This window comes from Lissotriton vulgaris, chromosome 6 (assembly GCF_964263255.1).
Source record: "Lissotriton vulgaris chromosome 6, aLisVul1.2, whole genome shotgun sequence".
Taxonomy (NCBI): Eukaryota; Metazoa; Chordata; class Amphibia; order Caudata; family Salamandridae; genus Lissotriton; species Lissotriton vulgaris.
In genome coordinates, this window is record NC_141694.1 from 509,655,750 (window position 1) to 509,680,948 (window position 25,199).

Below are 25,199 nucleotides of genomic sequence, written 5' to 3' on the forward strand. Positions count from 1 at the left end.
GAAGTGAGTTGCTGTGCTAAAAAGAAGAAGATCCATACATCATCTTCAGGCACCTCTTTGTAACTGGCGCAGCACTTCAACACCAAGCCATGGTCCCTGCTAAACCCAATGACTGACAATGCAGGACTTGACGCTGCTGCATCGCCTCTGAAGACCCACCATACTGGGAGTCTTGAGCACCATGTCACTGAAGTCAGTGACGCCTGGCTCTAACTCCACCACAGTACCTGTAGACCCATGGTATGACATCAACACCGCAAAGTTGATGCTTCGTGGCTTGACTCTCACACTTCATCGACCCAGAAGATCTAATGCTTTGCAGCCAATGCCACCTCACCTCCCATGTGCCTTGCAACGTCCCAGGTGTTACCAGATCAACGACTCTGCACCACCTAAAGGAACCAGTGACTCATTTGCTTCAGTAACACACCAACTCCGTTGTGCAACACTGGTCCCGAGCACCGTGGTGCCTACGACCATCACCGACAGTAAGGAACCGATATAACATCAGCCTTTGCGATACCTCGCCTCTGTGCAGCCTTGCAGCATCTTTGTTTTTACATTGTTTACAAAGTACTGTAACCAAGGTCTGTACGACTCTGTAGCCGGCCCACCCCACCTCACGGTCAGCCCCCAAACTTTCAGATTATACTTTGTCAAGCACATCACTATAGCCCCAAATGGGGCTATTGTGTTTCAAAGCGATAGAACGGCATTCAATATTGAAAAGCTTATATTTTGATTTGTATATGCTTGATTTTTTTTATTTTGGTCTTGTTTAATCACTTAAATATTGGCTATTTTTCAATCAATCATTCAATCACGCGGTATTTATACTGCACAGCTTGTCACCCAGGCACCCTGCTGCAAGTATAATTCGAAGAGCCAGGTCTTGAGTCCCCTCCTGAAGTGGGTCAACAAGGGCAAATGGGGAGGTGGAAGGGGGAGGGTGTTCCAGGACTTGGCGGGAGAAGGAGCCTCCTCCAGAGAGGCAGATGCGTAGTATCTTAGCAAGGGTGAGGTGTGCAGAGCAGAGGTTCCTGTAAGGTGTCAAGGGCAGAGGTTCCTGGGAGGTTGGTGGATAAATGTTACTTTTCTAAACTGGTGTGGAGTACTTGTGTGGTGCATGACTGTGTTACTGTGTGTATGCTCAAATACTTTACACATCACCTCTTTAGTTTAGCCAGACAGCTCTGAGCCAATCTACCTGAGATTGAGCACAGATAAACTTACTGTGCCACTTACTCTGACTAGGATTGGGGGTCTCTACTTTGAAAGGGGGCAAACCACTACCAACCAGAGACCCCATTTTTAACAGTATGAATATTATGAATGGTATGGACTTATAATAAATGGTTTTTCCATGTCAATTATATTAAAAATCTATTGATTTATGTGTATTTGAATGAAGAAAAGAAAGATATATTTTCGATAGCAAAAAGGATTGTGTAGCTTTATTGAGGATATGACTCTACTTTGAGCCTTTTTAGGTCTCGCCTGTCGATGCGCATGCGCATCGAGCTTGCGAGACTATGGGGGCTTATCCACTCTTTAACCAACTTGCAAGGAATCGTGGCGATTCCTTGCAGTGCACGAGAAATTTAAGCTCAATGCGCATGCGCATTGAGCTTAAAAGCGCGTGCACATGCCCCCAGCCGCCTGCCTTGCCTACTCTCTCTCTCACTGCCTCCCCCAGCTCCGCCCCCTCACTTCTTGATTGCACGGCCGCTAGGCCGTGCCTCCTCTACTCTCCTCCCCCCTCCTCCTCCTACTCTCCTCCCCTGCCTGCCGTGTCGCACCTCTCCCCTCTCCCCGCTCCGCCCCCTCCCCTGCCCGCCGTGTTACGGTCTTTGCAACTCCCCAGCCTTATGTTCAAACCCCTCGCACTCCAGGCCCCCGCTCCGCCCCCTCCCCTGCCCGCCGTGTCGCTTTTCTCCTCCCCCCTCCCCTTATCTGCCTTCCCTCCGTCTGTTCCCTCTCCCCTCTCCGCCCCCTCCCCTGCCCGCCGTGTCGCATTTCTCCTCCCCCCTCTCCACAGAAATGCCCTCCGTCTTCCCGTTCTCCAGGCTAGGAGGCTGCAGATCTCCCGGTTTATTATTATTTACGCTTTCTCCCGCTTTTGAAGACAGTGCTGGAGTTTGTCTCGGTTTTCACCTTTTCAAAGATGGCCACCATGATGATAATATCTTTAGGAGTACAGCTAAGCGTCACTTGTACATCTATGGAGCTTATTGCCTCATTGTTCCGGGTATTTCAGTGGGCTGGCCCATGGAGCCATGTCTGACAAAGCTGATCTCGGGGGCCCTGTATACAGCTTGCACACGAGGTAAGGAGCGTTTCCACGAGGTGAAGTGTTGTAGGTGCAGCCTCTTTGGCTAAGCAAGTCTTAAGATGACTGTCTGCCCTTAGTAGTAATGGATTTAGACATGTGTATTCCTTGCCATTCATATTTGGATATCGGTAATTGACCCACTCGATACGAGTGGAAGAAAAGGTTGTGCGCTGCTTGGCCCTGTACACATTTATTATAGACACTTAGTTAGAGTAAGTATACATAGGCATATATCAGTGAACATTGGGAGATTGCAATTGCAGCGTGGATAAGTTTCAAGTTATGATTTTTTGTTCCTCACTTTGTGTTGGCCATTACAGAGTTGGTTAGCGAGTTTTTGGACCTGCCCCTGTAGTTTAATTATTACTGCACAGCATTAGGATTCCAGCGCAAGGGGCAGGATACTTGGAGGCTCCCCATATCTTGGCCGCACTAAATACTTACCCCATGTCCACCGCCGGCTTAGGACTTTCTAGGACTGCCATAGCTCTGTGATGTGTATATGTTTTTACTAAATTGTTTGGAGATACCTATATGGAGGAGTTCATCCATCTAAAACTCGTCCCTTCTGCTTTTGAGTTTAGAAAATTATGAGTGCTAAGCGTGGCATTAGCAATTCAGGTAGCGTCCATGGATTTTTTCTACGTCTTATAATTAGATTTCCTTCTTGTGCTCACCACTAAACGCTAATCCGAGTGTCACTGCATCAGCTGTGCACTGAAAGCTAGCCCTCTGCTCGCCTCTTCCTGCCTCAGCCCTCTCTTTCTTTTTCCACTTTTTCCTCCTCTTGAAGTCACTGTCGTCTCTTCCACCCATCCCCTCGCAGCGCCTTCTTCCTCCTTTCGCGCACTCTGTGAATATTTCCTGCCACCCCCTTCCTCCACAGATCATTCCACTTCACCCTCGCCCTTCATTGGGCACCTCGTCCTCCCCTCATACCCTCCGCCCGCCGTTTCCTGTCTCCTCACCTACCCCCGCGCCTTGCTGATGCACCGTGACTATTGGCGCCTTTACGACGGGGAGTGACTTACGTCTGTTTTTCTCTGGTGGGGGTCAGTAAGGGGCGGATTATTAATAATTTTTGTTTGGTGCGTGGGGGGTAAATACAACACACATTGCATTACAAATGCTATAGGTGTCACATTTGCAAAAGTTATAACTATTGACATTGTAACTGGCAAAGCTATTAATTTTGCTACTTTCAAAACCAACACATAAATAAAAAAAGTGTCATTTACAATACCAATAGCTCAAACTTTACTAATGGGAGACCTATTGCATTTCCAATGCTTGTTTGTTGTGAGTTGTTTTATTTTTTTATTTTTTGTATCATAGTGGGGTCATGGTACCAAGGCAATAATCTAGTCAACCAGTCTCCATTTAGCCAAGGAATACCTTAATGCACTCTTCTCTCCCAGCACTTTCCAATCTTTTGCATGAAACCACTAAGCTCTGCTTTTTACAGCATTTGAATATATCATGCCACGTATACACTGAACTATGTCTGAAAACTTCTATCTCTAATATTTACGTTTTCAGAACCTCAAAGGCATTCAAAGACATTCAGTCCTTGGTGTCTTTCAATCACCTCATAATAAATATCACAAAACACAACGTGTCCCTCTTAAGGAAGTCCTTTCTGTGGTGTCAAAGCTGATATCACTAGTCAAATTTCTATCACCAAAATTAGCATGTCTTTTTCATAAATCCCTTCACAATGGAGCTGTAAAATACACGACGAAAAACCCAAGATCTTCCATCCCAGCAGAGTTCTGACATCCGCATTTTGGGAAGGGCTTTTTAAAAAAACAGATATCTTTATTTGTTGCAAAGTCATCCTGTGCCCTGGGCACCCCCACTGTTTTGCTGACTGGTACTTGTGGTAATGTAGTCTGACTTACCTTGGGCTTTACCTAAACAGTCCCAGGGCCAGTGCTATGCTGTCAGCATACTTAGAATACAGTGAAAACATCAACAGACACTAGGGTACACTATAGGTTAGAGTATCCCCTAGGATTGGCATGACCTCCATTATAAGGCCCTAGTACATAATTGGGCAGGGCATTAAAACTATCTTTAAATATAATAGGGCATGGCAGTTTATGTTTTTATGAGCCCTGGTTTTCGTTTGTATGAACCCTGGTTTTCTTAAAATGGCAAAAGTCATTTTTCCCATGGCAAATCCCATGCCACAAGGGTTAACATGGCAAGAAGTTATTACCTAATAATTCCTTCTAGGAAAATCACAAACATGGCATTTAAGGACTTCCTAAAATGGTATTGATAAATCCAACAATATGGTACTGTTAAATTTCTCCTAAAATGTACAGAGAAGAAGTTATAAGACTTTTTTGTCTGTAAGCCAAAATTCATCCTTCCAGTGATCTGTCAGAGTTAAGTGGATTTGCCAGGCTCTTTTGATGAGGTGACAAAAGAGCTCCTAGGGTTAGCCAGCTCTTCTGTGAGGGCAGGGTTTTGCTACACAGAAATGCCAAAGCAGGGGAAGGTGTCATAAACAATCTCCTTCAATGGAAGGAGGAGACAGGTAGATGTCATTAGTTTCATTTACAACTGTCCTCTTTGAACCCAGCCAGATGCTGGGATTAACGGAAGGAAGGAGCAGATGCAAGGGGGAGAAACTATGGAGATTAGCCATCCTGAAGGTGGGTTTATCCACCTCTTCTCCCTGCTGAAAATTCTTTCAAATTGAATTTTGGAGAAATAGTGCTTTTGGGAGATCATTGTGCCTCACTTTGGAGGAAGCGGTTATGCTCTGGGGTGTTGCCCTGCACCTCATTGGACAGGAGTGCCCTCCTGCTTGACCCCAGAGAACACTGAATAAGTATCTGAGAGGGGCAGTGCCACTCAGATCTGCTGCTTGAACCTTAAGAAGAAGGGTCCATGCTCAGATTATTGCACCAACCAGGCCCTGCACTCTGACTGCCTGCGCCTGCTGTACAATCTGAAACTACAGCCCTGTGGATCAAACCTACTTCAAAGGATGTCAACTAGCTCCAGGCAGTTAAAACCATATGTAAAATGGATACTGGTCTCAAGGAAGATCCTCGTAGCTCGGTTTGGGACGATTATGTGAGTTGGTATGGAACAACAAGGGCCTAAGATGACATCCTATGATTACACCGGCGTGAAACCAGTAACCAGGAAACTGGAAGGACTGGACTAGCAAGGCTAGATGTTTAATTGCAAGTAGCCTGAGGTTGGGTATTACGGCTCGGCTTTGCAAACACTGGTGATATGAGGAAAAAAACAAAAAGGACTAAAGAGTGGACTCCCTACAAGCCACTGGTTAACAGAGCTCACCTGGACTATCCCAACAAATAATCCTCAGCCTGGAGTACTACCAGTGGTTTTGTCTACGTGGATTGTGGAAACTGAAGTCTCAAACTTTCAAGGACCATCTTACAGATTCCAGACCCTTGGATTGTGTTTTGGACACTTTGGACCTGCAAGAGGAACTTCAGGAAGGAGTTCCTTACTGAATCCAGCCTGATGGAGGAGGCTGCACGATGTCTGGTAAGAAATCCTCCAGAAAAGTTGCTAAGTGTCACTTTGTCCCTGTCAGAGGCAACCAAATGTCCAAAAGTGCCACTATTGGTGTCTAAGTACTAGAAAGTGTTTAATCTTTAATAATTCATATCTCTGGTTCCCCACAGTGGATTTTCTTCATTTTGGTGTCATTCTAAAGATACAAATATGTCCTATTTCTATATGTTAGTGTTGGATTTTTATAGTGTGTTGTGTCTTGATTATTTAGTGTTTTTAAATGCTTTACATACCTGTCTTTGAAGTTAAGCCTGCCTGCTCGCAGCCAAGCCACCAAGGGTTGAGCATGGGAATAATTTTCTAAGACCTTTTCTGAGCCCTATGTTGTGTTAGTGGCTTTATTTCCAGTGGTAAATGCGTATCTGCCACTACAAGTCAAGTCAAGTCATAAAATTTGTATAGCGCACTACATACCCAGAGGGTTTCAAGGCGCTTAGGAAGGGGAGGAGGATTATTTATCAAATATCCACGTTTTAAGCAGCTTTCTGAACGCCAGGTGGTTCTGAGTGAGGCGAAGGTAAGCGGGGAGTGAGTTCCATGTTTTAGCAGCCAGGTATGAAAAGGATCTGCCTCCCATGGTGGTCTTGTTGATGCGAGGTACAGTGGCGAAGGCTTGGCTGGAAGAGCGGAGTTGGCGGGAGGGGGTGTAGAAGGACAGTCGAGAGTTGAGGCAATCTGGTCCGATGTCGTAGAGTGATTTGTGTGCGTGGGTAAGCAGTCGGAAAGTGATCCTCTTATTGACGGGTAGCCAGTGGAGGTCTTTAAGGTGACCAGAGATGTGTTCGTTGCGTGGGATGTCTAATATGAGCCTGGCTGAGGCGTTTTGTATTCGTTGTAGTTTCTTCTGGAGTTTAGCGGTGGTACCTGCGTAGAGGGTGTTTCCGTAGTCTAGTCGGCTCGTAACTAGAGCGTGGGTGACTGTTTTCCTTGTTTCGGAGGGGATCCAGCGAAATGTTTTTCTGAGCATGCGAAGAATGTTAAAGCAGGAAGAGGATACGGCGTTGACTTGTCTGTTCATTGAGAGTGAAGAATCCAGGATGACGCCAAGGTTCCGTGCGTGGTCTGTCGGGATGGGTGCTTTTCCGAGGGCTTCCGGCCACCAGGAGTCGTCCCATGCAGAGGGGGATGTACCTAAGATGAGGACTTCTGTTTTGTCTGAGTTCAGTTTCAGACGGCTTTGTTTCATCCATTCGGCGACTTCTTTCATTCCTTCGTGTAAGTTAGTTTTGGCGGTGCTGGGGTCCTTGGTGAGAGAGAGGATTAGTTGAGTGTCATCCGCGTAAGAGATGATGTTGAGGTTGTGTTGGCGGGCGATGGCCGCGAGGGGGCTCATGTATACGTTGAAGAGGGTGGGACTGAGTGAGGATCCTTGAGGTACGCCACAGATGACTTCAGATGCCTCGGACTTGAATGGTGGGAGGCGGACTCTCTGGGTTCTTCCGGTGAGGAACGAGGTGATCCAATCGAGTGCTTTTCCTTGGATTCCGATGTTTCTGAGGCGTTGTAGAAGGGTGCTGTGGCAGACTGTGTCGAATGCTGCAGAGAGGTCGAGGAGGATGAGGGCGACTGTCACCATTGTCCAGTAGAGTTCGAATGTCGTCTGTTGCTGCGATGAGGGCGGTCTCGGTGCTGTGTTTGGCTCGGAAGCCAGATTGTGAGGGGTCGAGGGATTTGTTGGCTTCGAGGAAGGCGGCGAGCTGGTTGTTGACGGCTTTCTCGATGACTTTGGCCGGGAATGGAAGAAGCGAGATGGGGCGGTAGTTTTTGAGTTCGGTGGGGTCTGCTGTTGGTTTTTTCAGAAGGGCGGTGAGTTCCGCGTGTTTCCAGACTTCTGGGAAGGTGGCGGAGTTGAAGGAGCAGTTGATGACGTCTCGGAGGTGCGGTGCTATGACGGAGTCTGCTTTGTTGAAGATGTGGTGAGGGCAAGGGTCTGTGGGGGATCCAGAGTGGATGGAATTCATCAGGCGAATGGTGTCCTCAGTGGAGATTGGGTTCCAGGCGTTAAGGGTGTTTACGGGGGGAAGATGGTCAGCAGATGGTAGGGTGGGTTGGCTTCCGGGTTGGTTGTCAAAGCTGTTGTGGATGTCAGCAATCTTGTTGTGGAAAAAAGAGGCTAGGGAGTCGCAGAGGGTTTGAGAGGGGGTGATGTCGTTGGAGTTGGCCGAGGGTTGGAAAATTCCTTGACGATGTTGAAAAGTTCCTTGCTGTTGTGGGCGTTGTTGTCAAGTCGATCCTTGAATGCTGTTTTCTTGGCTTTTCGGATCAGTTGGTGGTGAGTGCGGGTGGCGCTTTTGAAGGCGTCCTTGTTGCTGGTGGATGGGTCTTTTTTCCAGGCCTTTTCAAGGGAGCGGCATAGTTTCTTGGATTTCTTGAGATCATCGTTGAACCATGAGGCCTTCTTGTTGCTAGGTTTGCTTTGACGTTTTTTCAGTGGTGCTAAGGTGTCGGCGGTGTTGGATAACCATAGGGTGAAGTTGGCGGCGGCTTCGTTTGCGTTAGAAGAGTGGGCTGGGGAGTTTAGAAGGAGCGATGCGGAGATCTGGTCCGTGGTGATTTTGTTCCAGTTTCTTAGCAGAGGTGGTTGGTGGGTTTTGGTTTGTTGTAGGTGAAGTGAACGCAGCTGTGGTCAGTCCAGAGGAGATCCGTAGTGTGGCTGAAGGAGACATGATTGCTGGAGGTGAAGATGGGGTCGAGTGTATGACCTGCAATGTGGGTGGGGGAAGTGACCAGTTGCTTAAGTCCGAGGTTGGCGAGGTTGTCTATGAGGGTGGCGGTGTTGCGGTCGTTGTTCTTTTCAAGGTGAAAGTTGAGGTCTCCCAGAAGGATGTAGTCTTTGGAGGGGAGCGCGTGTGGGGTGATGAAGTCCGTGATGTCTTCACTGAATTTTGCGCGGGGTCCTGGTGGCCTGTAGAGGAGGGTGCCTCTAAGAGTTGTCTTGGGGTCGATGTGGATCTGGAAGTGAAGGTGTTCGGAGTTAGCGAGGTTGGCGTCAGAGCTGGTAGAGATGCGGATGGATTTCTTATGGACGATAGCTATTCCTCCTCCTGTGTGGTCGGTGCGGTCCTTGCGTGTGATCTTATAGTCATCAGGGATAGCGATGGTGATGTCTGGGGCGGAGGAAGCGTTCATCCATGTTTCCGTTAGGAAGGCGACGTCTGGAGAGATGGTGTCTAGTAGATTCCATAGGTCAATGGCGTGCCTGTGCACCGATCGGGTGTTGAGAAGGATGCATTGTAGGTGGTTGGGGTCGGGAGTCTGATGTGTGGTCGTAGCGGTGATGTTGTCGGTGCCGCAGAATTTGCAGGAGTGGCATGAGAATGGTCCATGGGTGCGACCAGGAGCGGCTTGGACGCAGTTGGGAGCGCGACCGGGGTTAAGGGCTAGGAGAGTGGCGGCATCGTAGGTAATGCGGGAGGGCAGGGGAGCGCGAGGGGCAGGGGGTCTGGCGCTGGGCGCGGTCCAGGCGCGGACGGGCGTAGACGGGCTTACCTTTGGCGCACCTTCGGCGTGGCCGTAGCGCGTGGACGCTGCGCGTGGGACCATCTGACATTAATGGACAGAGGAAGGGGAGGGGCGAGGGCGGTTCAGCTGGGAGGCGGGTCGGGCTGAGGAGGTCAACAATAACAAAATGGAGGCGGAGGGGTTAGGACGGAGAGAGCGCTTGGGGGGGGGAAACACCAATGCAGAGAAATGCAGCGAAATTGACCAGGACCACAAGTAAAGCGGCGATTTCGAGCGCACAAAAAGCAATCAGGGAGCAGACCAGCAGCTAGAGTCACGCTGGCAAAGCAACAACTGTAGCGCACAGCTAATCAGCTTTACAAATGGGCAAAATCAATGCACAGAGCGTGCAGCGGCAGCTAGAACGCAAAGCAGGAGACAATCGACGATAAATACTTCAAATCAAGTAGCACGCCTTCTGCAGCGAGGACGCAGCAGCCGGGGAGCGACCACTCTGCTCGGAAGCGAGGAGCGAGTCACGGCGCTTCCAGGCAATGGAGCACTGTTTGTTTACTGTGGGAGGGCGGTTCAGCTGGGAGGCGGGTCGGGCTGAGGAGGTCAACAATAACAAAATGGAGGCGGAGGGGTTAGGACGGAGAGAGCGCTTGGGGGGGGAAACACCAATGCAGAGAAATGCAGCGAAATTGACCAGGACCACAAGTAAAGCGGCGATTTCGAGCGCACAAAAAGCAATCAGGGAGCAGACCAGCAGCTAGAGTCACGCTGGCAAAGCAACAACTGTAGCGCACAGCTAATCAGCTTTACAAATGGGCAAAATCAATGCACAGAGCGCGCAGCGGCAGCTAGAACGCAAAGCAGGAGACAATCGACGATAAATACTTCAAATCAAGTAGCACGCCTTCTGCAGCGAGGACGCAGCAGCAGGGGAGCGACCACTCTGCTCGGAAGCGAGGAGCAAGTCACGGCGCTTCCAGGCAATGGAGCACTGTTTGTTTACTGTGGGAGGGCGGTTCAGCTGGGAGGCGGGTCGGGCTGAGGAGGTCAACAATAACAAAATGGAGGCGGAGAGGTTAGGACGGAGAGAGCGCTTGGGGGGGAAACACCAATGCAGAGAAATGCAGCGAAATTGACCAGGACCACAAGTAAAGCGGCGATTTCGAGCGCACAAAAAGCAATCAGGGAGCAGACCAGCAGCTAGAGTCACGCTGGCAAAGCAACAACTGTAGCGCACAGCTAATCAGCTTTACAAATGGGCAAAATCAATGCACAGAGCGCGCAGCGGCAGCTAGAACGCAAAGCAGGAGACAATCGACGATAAATACTTCAAATCAAGTAGCACGCCTTCTGCAGCGAGGACGCAGCAGCAGGGGAGCGACCACTCTGCTCGGAAGCGACACTACCCCAGGCATAATCAAATAATGTTCCTACGATCTGTATTCTGTTGGTCCAAACAAACCCTGCTGAGTCAGTTGTAAAAAAAAGATTTCTCTGCCCATCAACATTTTAAGTGTGATCTGTCACTTATATATGGATTAATTGCAATGATGTATCCTCCATACATTGTGTTTATATGGTACATATGTATTTCTGAGTTTGGTTCTGGATATTTACTTTATTGCACAGTTTCACATTTTATGATTACATTATTGTTCATTTAGGACATAGGTCCAATCACAATTTCTCTGTTCCTCTCGTCACACATGGGGTTTAGAGTGAGTTAGACTGTGGCATGTGCCTCTGCCACAGAATCAGCCACCCTATTGAGATTCACTCCTGCCATTGATAATCTCTCAGCCTTCAGAGCATCAGCAGCTGTTGTAGTTGCACAGCAGCTTGAAAGGTTTGTCTAACGGATTCCATTTTAGTTGCACCTGCTTGGAATGCTTTTTTTTGTCTTTAGAGAATAAACTCCGTCATTGGGGGTTCTTTTTTAATAAAATAAAATCAATTGACCTGGTGTTCAAGGAATTATCTCATATGGCAGTCCCAGGCAGGAAAATCTAGTGACTGTGTCCTCATGCAACATCGGGTGAAGTGAAAGACAATGTGACCTGATGGCCCTGTGGCAAACAGACCATTAGGTCACAGGTTTCCAACAGAGGGGCCAGCTGAGGCTCTACTGTCAGCAACACTGTGCTTCACTCAACTCCAAATGAGGTGATTATTGGCATGACTCCCACTCTGTCAAACTCTAAATGAGATCATAAATCAGCTTTAAAAACAGTCCAAGTGAAAAATAGGAAATGTCAAACGAGACATTAGAGAGAATAGAGAAAGTATGATAAAAATACAAATCAAAAATGCAGTGTACAGTTAATACTTCTTTGTATTATTATTTTGTTACCACTCCAAAAGCACATAGAACAGACTGAAGTCCCCTAAGAGGCTATTCAATCCTTATATCCTCCGAATGCAAAGTATAATATTTCTTAAGGTTCTATAAAAAACGATGTATGCCATCTCTCCAATCATAATCTGATAGACAATTTTGAGAATGATTAACTCTTTATGCATGTAAATACACCATCTGTTTTGAAAACGCACCTGTGGTAGCTTGTCCGATCCTTGGTGGAGATATGCCTTCATCATATACCGCTAAAAGGTTGATATCATACACAGTTTGAGAGAAGAGATCTCTTAGTACCGTGCTTGTTGTCCTTCCGTCGACTTCAACCTGAGAAACAGCATTAACAAAGTACTCGTGAGGAAAACAAATCTACAATGAAATCTACAACCTTAAGGTCTAACGTCAGCTGGGACTATATCTAACACAAAGAACCGTGGCTTAGCAACATGTCTGCTCTGTAGGACAACTTTGGCATGTAGCATTTAGAGTGAGATCACAATCTCTAGAGAATCGAGGAGGAGTATGTCAAAACCTGCACTAAATGTTAACATGCTCGAATGCCACCAGAGACCCCTCTCAAATTCTGGGAGCCTTTAAATCTTCTGGGATTAGTTATGGCAATCTTTCATGAAGCAGGGTCATCAGTACTATGTTTTTGCAAATTAGCCTGTCCACCTTCGGTGCAGGCTAATTTGTGGGATCCTCATTACCGCAATTCCCTCTTAGAGAAAAGGTTGTGTAGACTAGTCCCGAGACAGTAGCATTGCTACCTGTTCAGTAACTACCTGTGTGCCTGCAACAGTTCATCTGTGCTCATATGCTTGTGGAGGGCCTCTCTATGTACGCTGCCTGCCACTAGAACAGCACCCAGGAGGCTGCCAGTAGCCAAACTGGTAAAAGGAACAGCTGCTTGTAATAGCAGAAATCACAGTGGTAGCATGGCTGCCATTAAAGTAAAACCATGGTGATGTTTCACAGGTTGCAACTTCCATAAAATTGAGGTAGAGAAACATGATCATTTCACAGCGGCGATGGGAGAGGTAAAGTTGGAGCATGACATTGGGTTGGTCTCTAGTGCAACAATGCTTAGAGGATCCACTTGAAGGCTTTGCCACCTGCACCTGACATCGAGCTACCATCTGATCAGCAAGCTGCTTTTCAAGTCCTTCACAATTATTACTTAATCAAATTCTTCTATGTGCACTATTTTTGTTAGTGTCTTAGTACAGCATCAACTGCCATAGATCAGTCAAAGGGTGAGGGGAGACACGATGGGCCTGATTATAATGTCAGGCAGACCGCCACCGACAGCCCATCGGTGGCGGTCCGCCAGACAGACAGACCATCCATCCAACCGCTGCATTTCAAAGCAGGGGGTAGGACTGCAGATGTCTTATCCCTAACATTGCAGCGGTGCCTGGCAGCTACCACTGCAGGGATTACGATGTCCTTTTCTGACTGCCTTTTCATGGTGGTCCGACCGCCATGAAAAGGCAGACGGAAACGGACTTTGGAGGCTCCAAACAGGGCACCCCGTGGACTATTGCTAAGTAGCCCTGGGGGCACATGTAGTGACCCCCACACATCCATGCACCATGTGAAAGGCACCAAATGGTCCCTGGCACACGATGAATAGATGTGCACAAAGTGCTTTATTCTACTGTGGCTTGTGATGCGGCCCTTTTCCTGGGCCGCAGCACAAGCTGCAGTAGAAAAAAGCACTTTTGACTGCCACCACTGCGGTCAAATCCTAATTGGGCGGGTGGACAGCTGCCTACCTATCGGGAGGTCACTAGACCGCCGTGACGGCAGGCGGTGGTCTGACCATCCGGCACCAAAATGATGCCTTATATTCGGTTGAGAAATGGCTTGTGATGTTTTTGAAAAAAATCCATTATTAAACTGGAAATCCTGTAGTTTTTTCTCCGAAAATGTCTCTGCATACCGTCATAATTTCACTATGATGTTTTTTTTTCCAGAATCCTATTTTTCTTAAGCTTGTGATTTTTATCTACAAATTGAGGCCTCTGCAAGGAGTTATTTCATACGTTCATGTTGACCAAATGCTTAACAAATTACTCAGCAAAATTCTAATTTAAACCATTCCATGCAACCCTAGGAGGAATTAAATTCTGTTTTGTCCTGCTATACTATACCTCTTTGAAGTCCGATTCTTCATCAGTTTTGTACTTCACAATGTATTTTCGAACATTTCCTGGGGCAGCATCCCACAAAACTCTCATGCTGCTGTGGGTAACATCTCTAATTCTTAGGTTTCCAGCTCCGCCCAGTGGCACTTTGGGTAAAAAAAAAAATAATCAAGGTAATGTTAATTCTCAGAGCAAGGCACGCAAAAAAAGAGACCATGTGTGCTTGTTCCTCCTCCTGCTCAGCCTCCTGCCTAGCAATCAGCAGATTAAAGGACATCAATGAAAATAAGGATTATAAATATGAGTGTTGTTCACAGTATTTGAAGTGTACACTAAGATTTCTGATGGTATTAAAACACTTGACCATGTGTGGAGACTTCTGATAATATATAATGCTCACACAGTTTGTCTCAGTGGCGAAACCGCTGAGGAAGTACATCTTGAGAGCAGACAGCAATCGCGGGGGAGCTTTTTGGCATGTGTTAGTGCTTACAGATTAATCTTCTATTTTAACAATATTGTCATATCCGCTGTCTTTCTCCCCCTATTGTAAAACATTTCACTTTGATCCAGTCACTGGATGCTGCCTTTAATTGACAGCATGTGATGGGTACGAACAATAGAACTGCAAATAACTTCCCACAGATGTAGTCACATTGGCTCTCTACCCTCTTGCCTCCTGATATGTTGCGAAAAATATGTCTGCGTTTGTAAATGCTTAATACGATCAACTAGTGTAGGATGGAGAGGAGTGGAGAGAGGTTGTGGGGTTGGGGGACTGCCTCATGAAAGCCATCTGCTGATGGGGTAATTGTAAAATATGCAGGCACTGCATGCATGCCAAGGCACATGCCTGCCTGAAGCTATTGCAACCATCAAGATTTTGACACAGATGTCTGCTTTCTCACATCTGAATCCATTATTTCTGACCATTTAAAAATAAGCCAGCAATATTTTAAACAGGCTTATACATCTAGGAGCAGCAGAACAAATATATACACTGAGGGCCACATGACACTAGGTTGACTCAGATTCTCACATTGTGTAACTGCCGTGTGTTAGCAATCGCGCGCAGCAAAACTGATGATAAGAGTCTCTCAACATTTGAGCTTCCAATCGTTAGTTGAACTGTATAACAACATATATGCCTTAAAACTTACATGTGACTTCCTGAGCAGTGAGAGGGTCGCTGGTGAGTTCATCAAAGGTAGCATATAGTGTCACTGTGTATTCTGTGTTGGGTATTAAATCTTCCAGCCTTACGTTAGTCACTGAAGCATCAACACGCATCTGTGGGGTAGAAAAGCAAGCCATTTTAGGTAAGTAATTACTTACAACGTTTCAGTCTCCGATTCATCACAAGTACTTAAACCTGCCTCAAGGCAGTGTCAATTTTTGCATCATAACTGACATAATGGACAAATATTTCATTCGTTTATGTCTTTTTATTCATCTATTTGTAAAGTATTTTGTCTACAGAATACCACAATGAAGTGGCTCAGGCTAATAATGGCTTCTGCTCTAAAATTCCAATGTTTATCTTTCTGATTCTCCCTTTTTAATTTAGAATATTCTAACTTCAGGGAAGGCATGTTCTGCCTCGAGCTCCAACCGGTTGTATGCCAGCGACTGTTGGACAATACTTAATTGCTGCTCAAGCCTATAACTTTCAGGGCCTTGAACAACAAGTATAGAACTTGGCAGCAGGCATTAGAGCTATATTAAAACCAAACAAAATAATAATTTTCGATTGGACTAATAATCTACTGGTTTTTACTAAGCTGATGACAACTAATGATTCTGCGGACACTACGCACTTAAAGTCACTACTGTGGAGAATCAATTACAGCTCATCAATTGCTGCTGCAGATAAAATGACAAAAATGGTGTCAGATTTATAGGCGTTTGCACTCACAGTTGCAGCTGTAAGCTTGGTGATAACAGATTTTCATATCATTTACTTTTCCTCCAGTGTGCCTAAAATAACTTTTCAAATCACGCCTTTATTACACACTCAAACACAGACTACATTTACAGCTATGCCAAGACTAAAGAGAATTGCCACTTGTTCTCAGAGGTCAAAGGTCACATGTTTAAATGGAAAGGCAGTTCCTGCTATAACTTAACAATTTTACAGAAAAATCGATGGCATATCAGAAACACTAAATTCCTCCCACCTTGTGGCTTACTGGTGCTTACTGGCTAGATTCATGTTCTATTCGTGTCAGCATATACCAATATGCAACCAACATGTGCAAATCTGCCTGACAAATGTAGACATAGCATTTAGCAACAATTGTTCACATAATGGCTCCAGACCGTGTTTCCTCTGTCAAGTATGACTCAATACAAGAGCTTTAGTACTGTTCGTTATTTTAGTACAACCAGAAATTGAAAGGTTTCAGACTCAAGGACTCGCAACGCATAATGTAAACATTGCTTTTAAACTTTCTGAAGTGCATGCTTCATATTGTTCACCTCCTTTTCTGTCGTTGGGATCGTCGCATTAACGGGCTCATATAGTAACTGGTACCCAGTCGCCCCGGCAGCGGCCTCCCACTTCACGCGCATGGTTGTGGTGCCGACGTCATACAGGTTCATGTTTCGAACAGATGGTATAGGCACTGTCAAGAAAACGTACAAACATTTATCATTTTCATTTGGTATCTACAGATTTTTTTAAGTTGCAGAATATTCGGTTTACCAGTCTGTTCCATTGTATGCACTCTGGGTTCAGGTTAATAAACCACAAACAAATGACCGTTTTCATCAAAAACGTAATTAGCTCAACTTCAGGTACTTGACACAAATCAATAACGTCAATTCAACACCAAAATATTTTGTAGAATGAGCCAGCGTCACTAAAAGGTAAAACACGTTATCTTATTTTCTGATTATTTCAAGGTGATGCTTTCAAGAGAAATTTAAATTAATATTTGTTCAATCACAAGCAGATTGGGAACGACCAAAGTAACAAGCATTGGTAAAAACCAATAGGTCTCACTATGCAATGGCTAGTGGCTTTGCTCATGTCTTTTAGCCATGTTGTATAGCAGCTCGGCTGCCTTGCAGTATGGCTAAAGTTTACAAAAAAGCGCTATTGCATGGTCAGCAATCGCTTCATCATATCACGTTTTTTTTCTTATGAGGTGGGCAACGCAGACAGCAGAAGGGAAGGGGAGGGTTTGGGCAACTCGGACAACAGGAGGGAGAGTAGTGGGTAAAGAGATGATCAAAAAAAGTGCCAGGACGCGGCCAGTGTGTCATATTGCTTTTTTGTTATGGTAGGTGGTGATGGGAGAGGTTAAAAGCAACATGTACAAGGGAGGGGAGGGAGTTAAAAGCAACATGATAAGGGATGGAAGATAAAAGCAACACGAACAAGGGAGGGGGCATTAAGAGGAACATGAACAATGGAGTGGGGGTTGAAAGGAACATGGACAGGGGGAGAAGAAGCATAATGGACAAGGGGGTAGGGAGGTTGAAAGCAACACAGACATTGGGAAGGGAGAGGGCCTAAAAGCAACATGAATGACAGAGAGGGAGGGTGGTAAAAAGCAACATGGACAATGGGTGGGGAGGGAGGGGGTTTGCAAACAAGCATGGGCAGCAGGGGGCAGGAGGGGTTTTAAAAGCAACATGAACTACAGGGTAGGGAAAAAGCAACATAACATGATGAATTAAGACAAATGAAAATAGCACTTCAATTACAGCACAAGCAGCGTGAATGCACTAATCAAGATGAAGCAATCAATTATTGGTCCATGCTTCACACAATAGAAGAAATGAAGCTGGAACGTGCTGCCCAATGAGGAGGCAGCAAATAGTGCTAATGAAGCTAACGAATGGTAAGCAATTGGTGTGCTCCAAGCCCTTTGAAGCATACAATATTTCTCGCAGGTGAGACCCAAAAAGGGTTGACTCCCTGGATGGTAAATGGGTCTCACTCTGAAGAGGATACATCTCACTCATTGGATTGTGCACTCCTCCGACCTGGCGTTAAGCAGCTCCCTCCATTCTGGATTGGGCAAGAGGGAAAGTGCACTAAGTTGGAAAACATGGGTGCCGCAAACTAGTGTTTGGATTGCCAATCAGTCTCTCTGCCCCATGATGTTGGAACCATAAAAAAACATTTGGCTGATGGCACTTGTGGTGGGTGAGGGATGGGGTATTTTAATGGGATTTTTCCTTGAAATTGAGCAAAACAAATGACCCTAATTGTGTTATATTGTGTATTCGTCCAGCAACTACAGTGGCTGGAATAAAGTTCTCTAAAGGCTAAGGCGATGTTTTGGCTGGAAAGATACCAGGTTCATTTGAAGATTTGGTAGGGAGCTACTGCAAGTTGTATATAGCATCTTTAAAATCAGAGACTGACACTCAGCAAGACTGTGACAATCGCCCAAATGTCCATAAAATGTATAAATATGTTAAATATATTAACAAAAGTAAGGATGCACGCACACTATCAAAATATTTAGTGCAATGCTAATATGCTACACAAAATATTCAGACAAGTGGCTTGGATTGTTGTGAAAGCAATTTTCCTCTAAAAACCAGATGATTAGAAGGAATGTCTCTCATTGCGTTTTTTTTGCGGTTTGCTCTTTTCATTCTCACTAGCGCAATGAGAATATAATTGAGTCGTCTTTCTGTAGAGTCCTCTTTAATCAACGAATTTAGGCATAAAAGAACAGATACCATGAGCTGAAGCTTCCATTATCTGTATGCAAGCTGCCAGCACTCGTTACATTCCTGGGACGGAAATATTCAAAGCATTGTATCACATACTTTGCAGATGGACTATGCCTTGCAATGCTCAAGCCACTGTGAACCGTTGCGCATTCATACATAGCAGTTGTCTCAACTCTGTGAGGTGGGTGACCCTTGCACTGCCCTTTGGGACAGAGACTCCGACATATTGCAGCGCAGCAAGGTGACTTGGAATGCATTGCATGACTTTTTTGTAAAGAGGCCCCTTGGTTCTAATAAATGGAGCATTTGTACACGACTGCATTCTGTTTCTCCCTGTATATTTTTTTAAAATAAACACATTGTACTACCTGACACGAAGTAGTCAGAAACATTTACTATGGAAGTAGCACATTTATATTATCACATTTCTAATGTTCATTTTCTTTTTTGTATGATTGCATTTGCACTTTTGTCCTTGCGATGCAAATATCAAAACGGATTATACTGATTTGCAGCGAAAATGACATTTCGAGATTCAATACATTATTTAATGTAATTGTTTTAAATATACATGAAAAGCTTGATCGTGGATATATACGAAGAGAAAATAAATGAATCCCGGAATTGAGGAGTCATATGTGTATACAAACAAAAGTAATAGGTAGTAGAGGGCTACTGTACAGAATAATGGAAAATACGACAGGCTAAGACATGCCTGGGAGAAGAGGCTAATTCATTATAAACTGGAATAGCCTGACCTATGATCTCGGTCCCTGCCTCAACTACTGACACTGGAAGATGAATACCATCCTGTACTCATTAGAGTTATTGCTCCCAGGTAAGCTATATTTTCTGGTTATTTATGGGCAGTAAAATAGGATCGGAGTGACACCTTGCACTGTATATGGGTCCAACGATTACTCAATGATTAAACGTGTGTTTCATATATACTTTGTGCTGATAGGTTCAACGTAGGTGTTTAAACAAACCCATCAACATACGGAAATGGCAGAATCTGATGCACAGAGTCAAGAAACTGGACATTTTTTCAGGGATTTCTCTACCAGAGAACATGTTTTCCTGGTATAGAAAATAATAAATGTTTGATGTGGTAATGACCATTTCATCACAATTGCATTTGCCTGTCCTGCGGACCACCTGAACTGGAGTATTGTTAAGTAATAATGATGTAGATGTATGACTTGTGCAGATGTTCACGATTACTTGAAAATGTTCTGAAACTATGAATAAACCTATACTGAATACATTTCTGCCTTAAAACTATAATCCTAGGTTATATGCTGTTCAAAATCCTTTTCAATAAGTGTCAACCAGTGGAACCCATGTGTGTATGTGTGGGTGTGTGCGTGCGTGCGTGCAGGTGTGTGTGTGTGGCGTCATTGTGTCAGAATGTTCCCCACTACAGTGGCATCAATAAATCCCCACTAGAAGTAATAACAATAGTGAGAACATGTAAAATCAAATGTGAAGTAAACGGTACCAAAAACGGCCCTTCTTGTGAGTGGCCACTTTAATTCTGATGGACCTAGAAAGGCCAGTTACCAGCCCCATTGAAATTATGAGCTCTGCAGGAACATTGTGCACCTGTTTCCTTTTGCTCTGAGATTGTGGCTACTAAAAGCAGCTGAACTCTCTTGCTGAAAGTTCATGAAAAACCCCGTAATTTCTTGAGGACTCATAATTCGATCACCTGATTCTACTTTACTTAGTGGACCCTGAAGGTCCGTATCATAACGGCCTGATTTTCCACACCTCCAGAGTTACCAGCCCTTCCAGTAAATCCAAGGATGGTTAATAAAGGCTCATTACCGGGGCCAATCACACCGAGGGCCTACGTCATTAAAAAACATCGGAAAAATAATATCCGAGAATGAAAAAAATGTTGCTCTGTCAAAATGCTCCTTCTTATGTTAGTGTCAAGTTTACGTATTATTTTAGCATCGTCATTATGCACTTTGCTCCATTGCCAAACTGTTTCTGACAGCTAAGGTGTAGGGAAGCGAGGGAGTTGTGTGGCTTTCACCGACACACTCTTTCATACTCTCTGCAGTACCCAAGGGGTGTGCTAACATTTTGTCCTTTTCTTTCACGTAATAATATGAAATTGTGGGAAAATTATGGAAAATTTCTCTCCAGCGCTATAATTTCGCCATGAATGGTGATGGAATTGTGCCATATGGCATAATGGCCTCTGTAAGAAATTGGGGTTGTTGGTTAACTGGGGTGTAAGCGCAGCGTCATTTCGGGAATTTCATGTAACAAGTGTAACATGGAAATTACGTAAATTATGCAGCGTCATTTCAATTTCACTCAGGCCAACTTTTTGAAATTCACATATGGGTGTGATTGTCAACTTCCATAGGGTTCCAAAGGAGTGACTTTGCCTCCACCAGTTCCTTCATGAAAGATTATTGCCTCTTGGATGCTACTACTACCGGCAGTACACACAAGATTGCATAAATGACCTATATGCAGGCACAGATGATTTACAACTACCTTTATTCCAAACAGTTTTAAATAACTATTTAGCTGATTGAGGTTTTGCCTTATGGCCTCCTCTGTTACAGCCATGAGACTCAATAACAGCAGCTGAGAGGACGAATACACCCAGCAGCCGCAGTGCTAATGCTCAGCATTTCACAGCTGGCAGGTGTTCCTCGAGTTCAAGGGAGGAGGTGGTGGAAGTGTGCTCGAGGTCTGGACTACATTCCAGGAGAGCCACAAATCACCGCTGATCGACCTGGGGGGTTTCAGAGGGCTGTAAACGGCCTGTGATAGCAGCTGAAGACGCCTCCAGAGGTTTCCATCCGTGTCAAGGATGCCTGGGAGCTCAAGGCGCTAATGTCTTTACTTGTGAAATATTTCAGACAGGGGGCACAGCATGTAATTTTCTTTTCAAACAATGCGAACAAATATTGCCCATGCACATGGTTCAATATATGGAGAATAACAAACCCATGGCAACAGTTTGTTTGCAAAGCAAAACTTGTTGGTTGATCATAAAATCAGTACTCTACAGAAGTAAACATAATCACACAGTCGATGTCTGCTTATGATGGATGTCTTTGAGTAAGTCTACCATCAAGATTTAAATCCCAAGGAATAGGCACTTCCATTTATGGCCTTTGGGTTTCAGCTTTGTTGCCACGGGGAAAGAGATCTGAGGTCCTGTTCCTGAAACAGCAGAGGTTGAAAAATCAGGGCAAATCTTTTTTTCCACCATATTGTTTTTTGTGCAATGTTTAATAGGGAAACGCTTTTGCACCAGCTAGACGATGAGAAAAAAGGGACAGTGGAACTATTGTTTAACATAAGCAAATCACTTTTTTGATTAAAAATCATTGGAAGTGTGTAATAGAGATTTTAGTAAAGTAATCTTACTCTACGAAAGACCTTTAAAAAAAGAGCAAATTGGGTTTGCACAACTATTGTTATTTCGTGACAAACATGGAAATAACTGAGTGTTCAATTTAGTCCAATCTTTCGCATTAGAAATATTGGTAAAATATCACACAAATACATCATAATTTGAGTCAATATGCGTGGTCCATGTTTTCCCAGGTGCGGATACTGTTAACTCCATTCCCTACTACAAAAGCCGCAAAAATGGTGCAAATAGATTTGTCCTGATGTTCTTTTGCACTGTCATGAAGCCTCTTTAATATAGCCGTCCTATCACCATCACACCTCCAACACTGACTCTGCGTGGTGGTGAATGCCAATAAATATGCTCGCACGGGTGGTGCAGCCAACGTTTGCATAAACCATAGCAATGCGCTCATGACACTGGTGAACAGATCACCTGCACATAGTATATGAGTATCACGATTCTGTGCAAGTCTAGATTTTCTACTCCTTTTCAAGACTCAGCTTCATCACCTGCTTTAGGACTGTGGTGCACAGAGATGTTTAATACGTGGTAAAATAAATTATAATGAGATTGAATCAATTAAGAGTAATCACGTTGTACAAACATAATTCAGTGCAATATCGCATTCAATAATCTAAGAGTGGGGTTGATAACGTGAGCCTTTCATTTTCCAGCCAAATAAGACAGTAGGAAATCATACAATAGCCAAGAGGACTTAACCTCATCTTTCACAAAAACTAACGAGGAGAGGATATAAAGGAGCTAAATAAAGAAGGGCAGGAAGGATGAACAAAACATCAAGTAGCATAATAAGAACAGTGGGAATTAGCAATGTTATAGTATAAAGGAGAGTGTGTAAATTCATTTGAAGTACGACTAAATATGATATTGATCAGAATGTTACTGACAAGTATGAACACCTTGACACATATTGCGATACTACAGACATTTTGAGTGGTAACTTCTAAATGGATTTTGAGCCACTGTATTTTATACTATAGAATATCTCACTACTGACCTTTTCAAATTGGAATGTATAGTGATGTAAGGCCAGCAATTGGCCCGAGGTCAAGGTATTCATGAATAATTGCATTATGCAGTTGATTGAAGCAAAATACAATTATATTAGTTTAATAGTCCCATTTCCAAAGATGAGAGTTTGAGCTTAGTGTTTTTTATCTCATTGCTAATTCAGGGTTAAGAAAAGACATCTCATGTGCAGATGTACTCTTCTAGATGGGCGCATACACACACACACAAACACACACGCACACACATACACACTAACAAAGACACACATGTCTGTCAGTAATCCTTGGATCTACTTTCTAAGGAGTAATCTTGTTTAGTTCTTCTGATGGTTAGGCTCTTCAAATCTACAGATAGTGCTGTGGCACAACTTGTAAACAACTCCATCACCCACAACCAAAGATTAATCACCGAGTAGGATTTTTACACTGGCGGCTAAACAGGAAGTGGATTCACGCTGCTTGGTTTCTGATGGCGGCAGCAAACCCAGGGACCACCCTGTGCGGTATAAGATCTAGGCACGCCACTGGGCTATGGGGACCAAGGGCCAGATGTATCAAAGGGTTTTACCCATTCTGTTTCTATGGGAAAATGTGTTCGTACATATGGCCCCAAATGTTTTCATTTGTTCCTACTAACCACCAAAGACAGACAGACAAAATTAATCTTTGTAAGCCAGAAACCCCATGATTGTTTGCAAAATTTAATTGAGAACATTTCTGACAGACGTGGATAATACAATAGATCTCAAAAATACAAAATGGATGAACTTACAGGTTGTTTCTGTCCCAGCCAGAGGGTCGCTGATTTCAGTTCCTTCTACAGAATACACATTGACATAATATTCTGTTTCTGGTTTCAAATCGACCAAGACTGTGGTAGTTTGAGTTCCTCGTACATACACCTGCATAAAAATAAAGGACATCAGTGTTTAGAAATTTCCTACTAAATCAGCTCAAACCCAGACATGAGTGATTACACCTTAGACGATGATAGGTATAGCTATTTCCCCTTTGTAGATTATCCATATCTTAAGTTGCAATTGATGTGGGCTCTAGGTTTAGCTCATCTGAAATGCACCTATAGTTTATATATATCTATCTGACCTATCAACACAGATGCCCACACCTTTGTATATGCTGTGGGAGGATCCTGCACCCCTGTTTATGATTCTCCAGTGCAGAGAACATGAGTTTCCTTAACAAAATGTTTTATTGACTCACTATTTTTTCGCATATAGTGCTGAAATCAAGAGATATGGTCCATCAAGCAGACAACTATTCCTTATCTTTAACTTTCACCACAGGTCACCCTCACATGAGTTGTGTTTGGCTCATGACTTGTTACTCCGCATAGTGGTGAAGTGGCAGAGCTTCAGAAACAATCAAGTGAGTACCTTGAGAAATGTCATGGGTGGGTGTAGCCTGAACAAAACATGTGCCAGTTGATTCATCCACCACTTACATAGATCAACATAAATGAACACTTCCAGCATTCACTCACAAGACATTTTCTTTCTTTGTTTTCATTGTAAACAAATTAAAGAAGAATAAGTTATTGAGTTCACAAGCATGTATTTCTACTTCAAAATGTAGAGATCACAAACATTAAGGGATCAAGTAAATGCCACCCTAAAGTCTAAATGAGCTTACGTTGTAACCATGGCAGACCTTATGTCATCTCGAGAGTATTGGAAGCAATACTTTGGTAATTATATCAAGATGGTAATTTGGTTAATACAAGAGTGGAAAATTCTAAATTTTTTTTGTTCCTCTTTTATTCAAATGCTGTCTTGTTCTTTCAATATCCATTCAAGTAGGCTGTCATTCCTGAAAACATCTTCGACTTCTGCATTCAATGGCATACCAGGTAGAGCGTGGTTTTGGTAGCAGAGTTGTGAATTAGGACCACAGCAATGGAAAAGCTTGTTGTACTTTTTGAGACAAGTACTTACCTCTTGGGGTCTGCCTCCAGCAACAGGATAGTATTCAACTTTGAATCTTTCCACACTTTGAGAAGGTGGGACCCAAGTAACTCTGAAGGAACGAGGTGTTGGTTCAGAAGTAACAAGATCGGAGGGAGGGTTCAAGCCACCTATATGTATAAAGAAAGAGTGTAGATGTACTGCTTATGTAAGAATGTAAAATATTCATGAGAAACAACTATTGTATTTTGAACATAGCAAACCTCTATTCATAATCAAGTGCGTTGTCAGAAATTAGGTTATTA

General features: G+C 44.2%; 1 protein-coding gene across 2 annotated transcripts in view; it reads right to left on the reverse strand.

Annotated features, from left to right (window-relative positions):
- The window catches only part of COL12A1 (collagen type XII alpha 1 chain), a 358,581-nt gene that overhangs the window by 181,291 nt on the left and 152,091 nt on the right, over positions 1–25,199 (reverse strand). For both annotated transcript variants that reach the window (XM_086926511.1, XM_086926512.1), the window contains 6 exons: positions 24,925–25,064; positions 23,745–23,874; positions 16,334–16,479; positions 15,016–15,145; positions 13,862–14,001; positions 11,903–12,032 (listed from right to left, as the gene is read on the reverse strand). In XM_086926511.1, the coding sequence (XP_086782637.1) occupies positions 11,903–12,032; positions 13,862–14,001; positions 15,016–15,145; positions 16,334–16,479; positions 23,745–23,874; positions 24,925–25,064 (816 nt within the window). The remainder of the gene's footprint in view (positions 1–11,902; positions 12,033–13,861; positions 14,002–15,015; positions 15,146–16,333; positions 16,480–23,744; positions 23,875–24,924; positions 25,065–25,199) is intronic.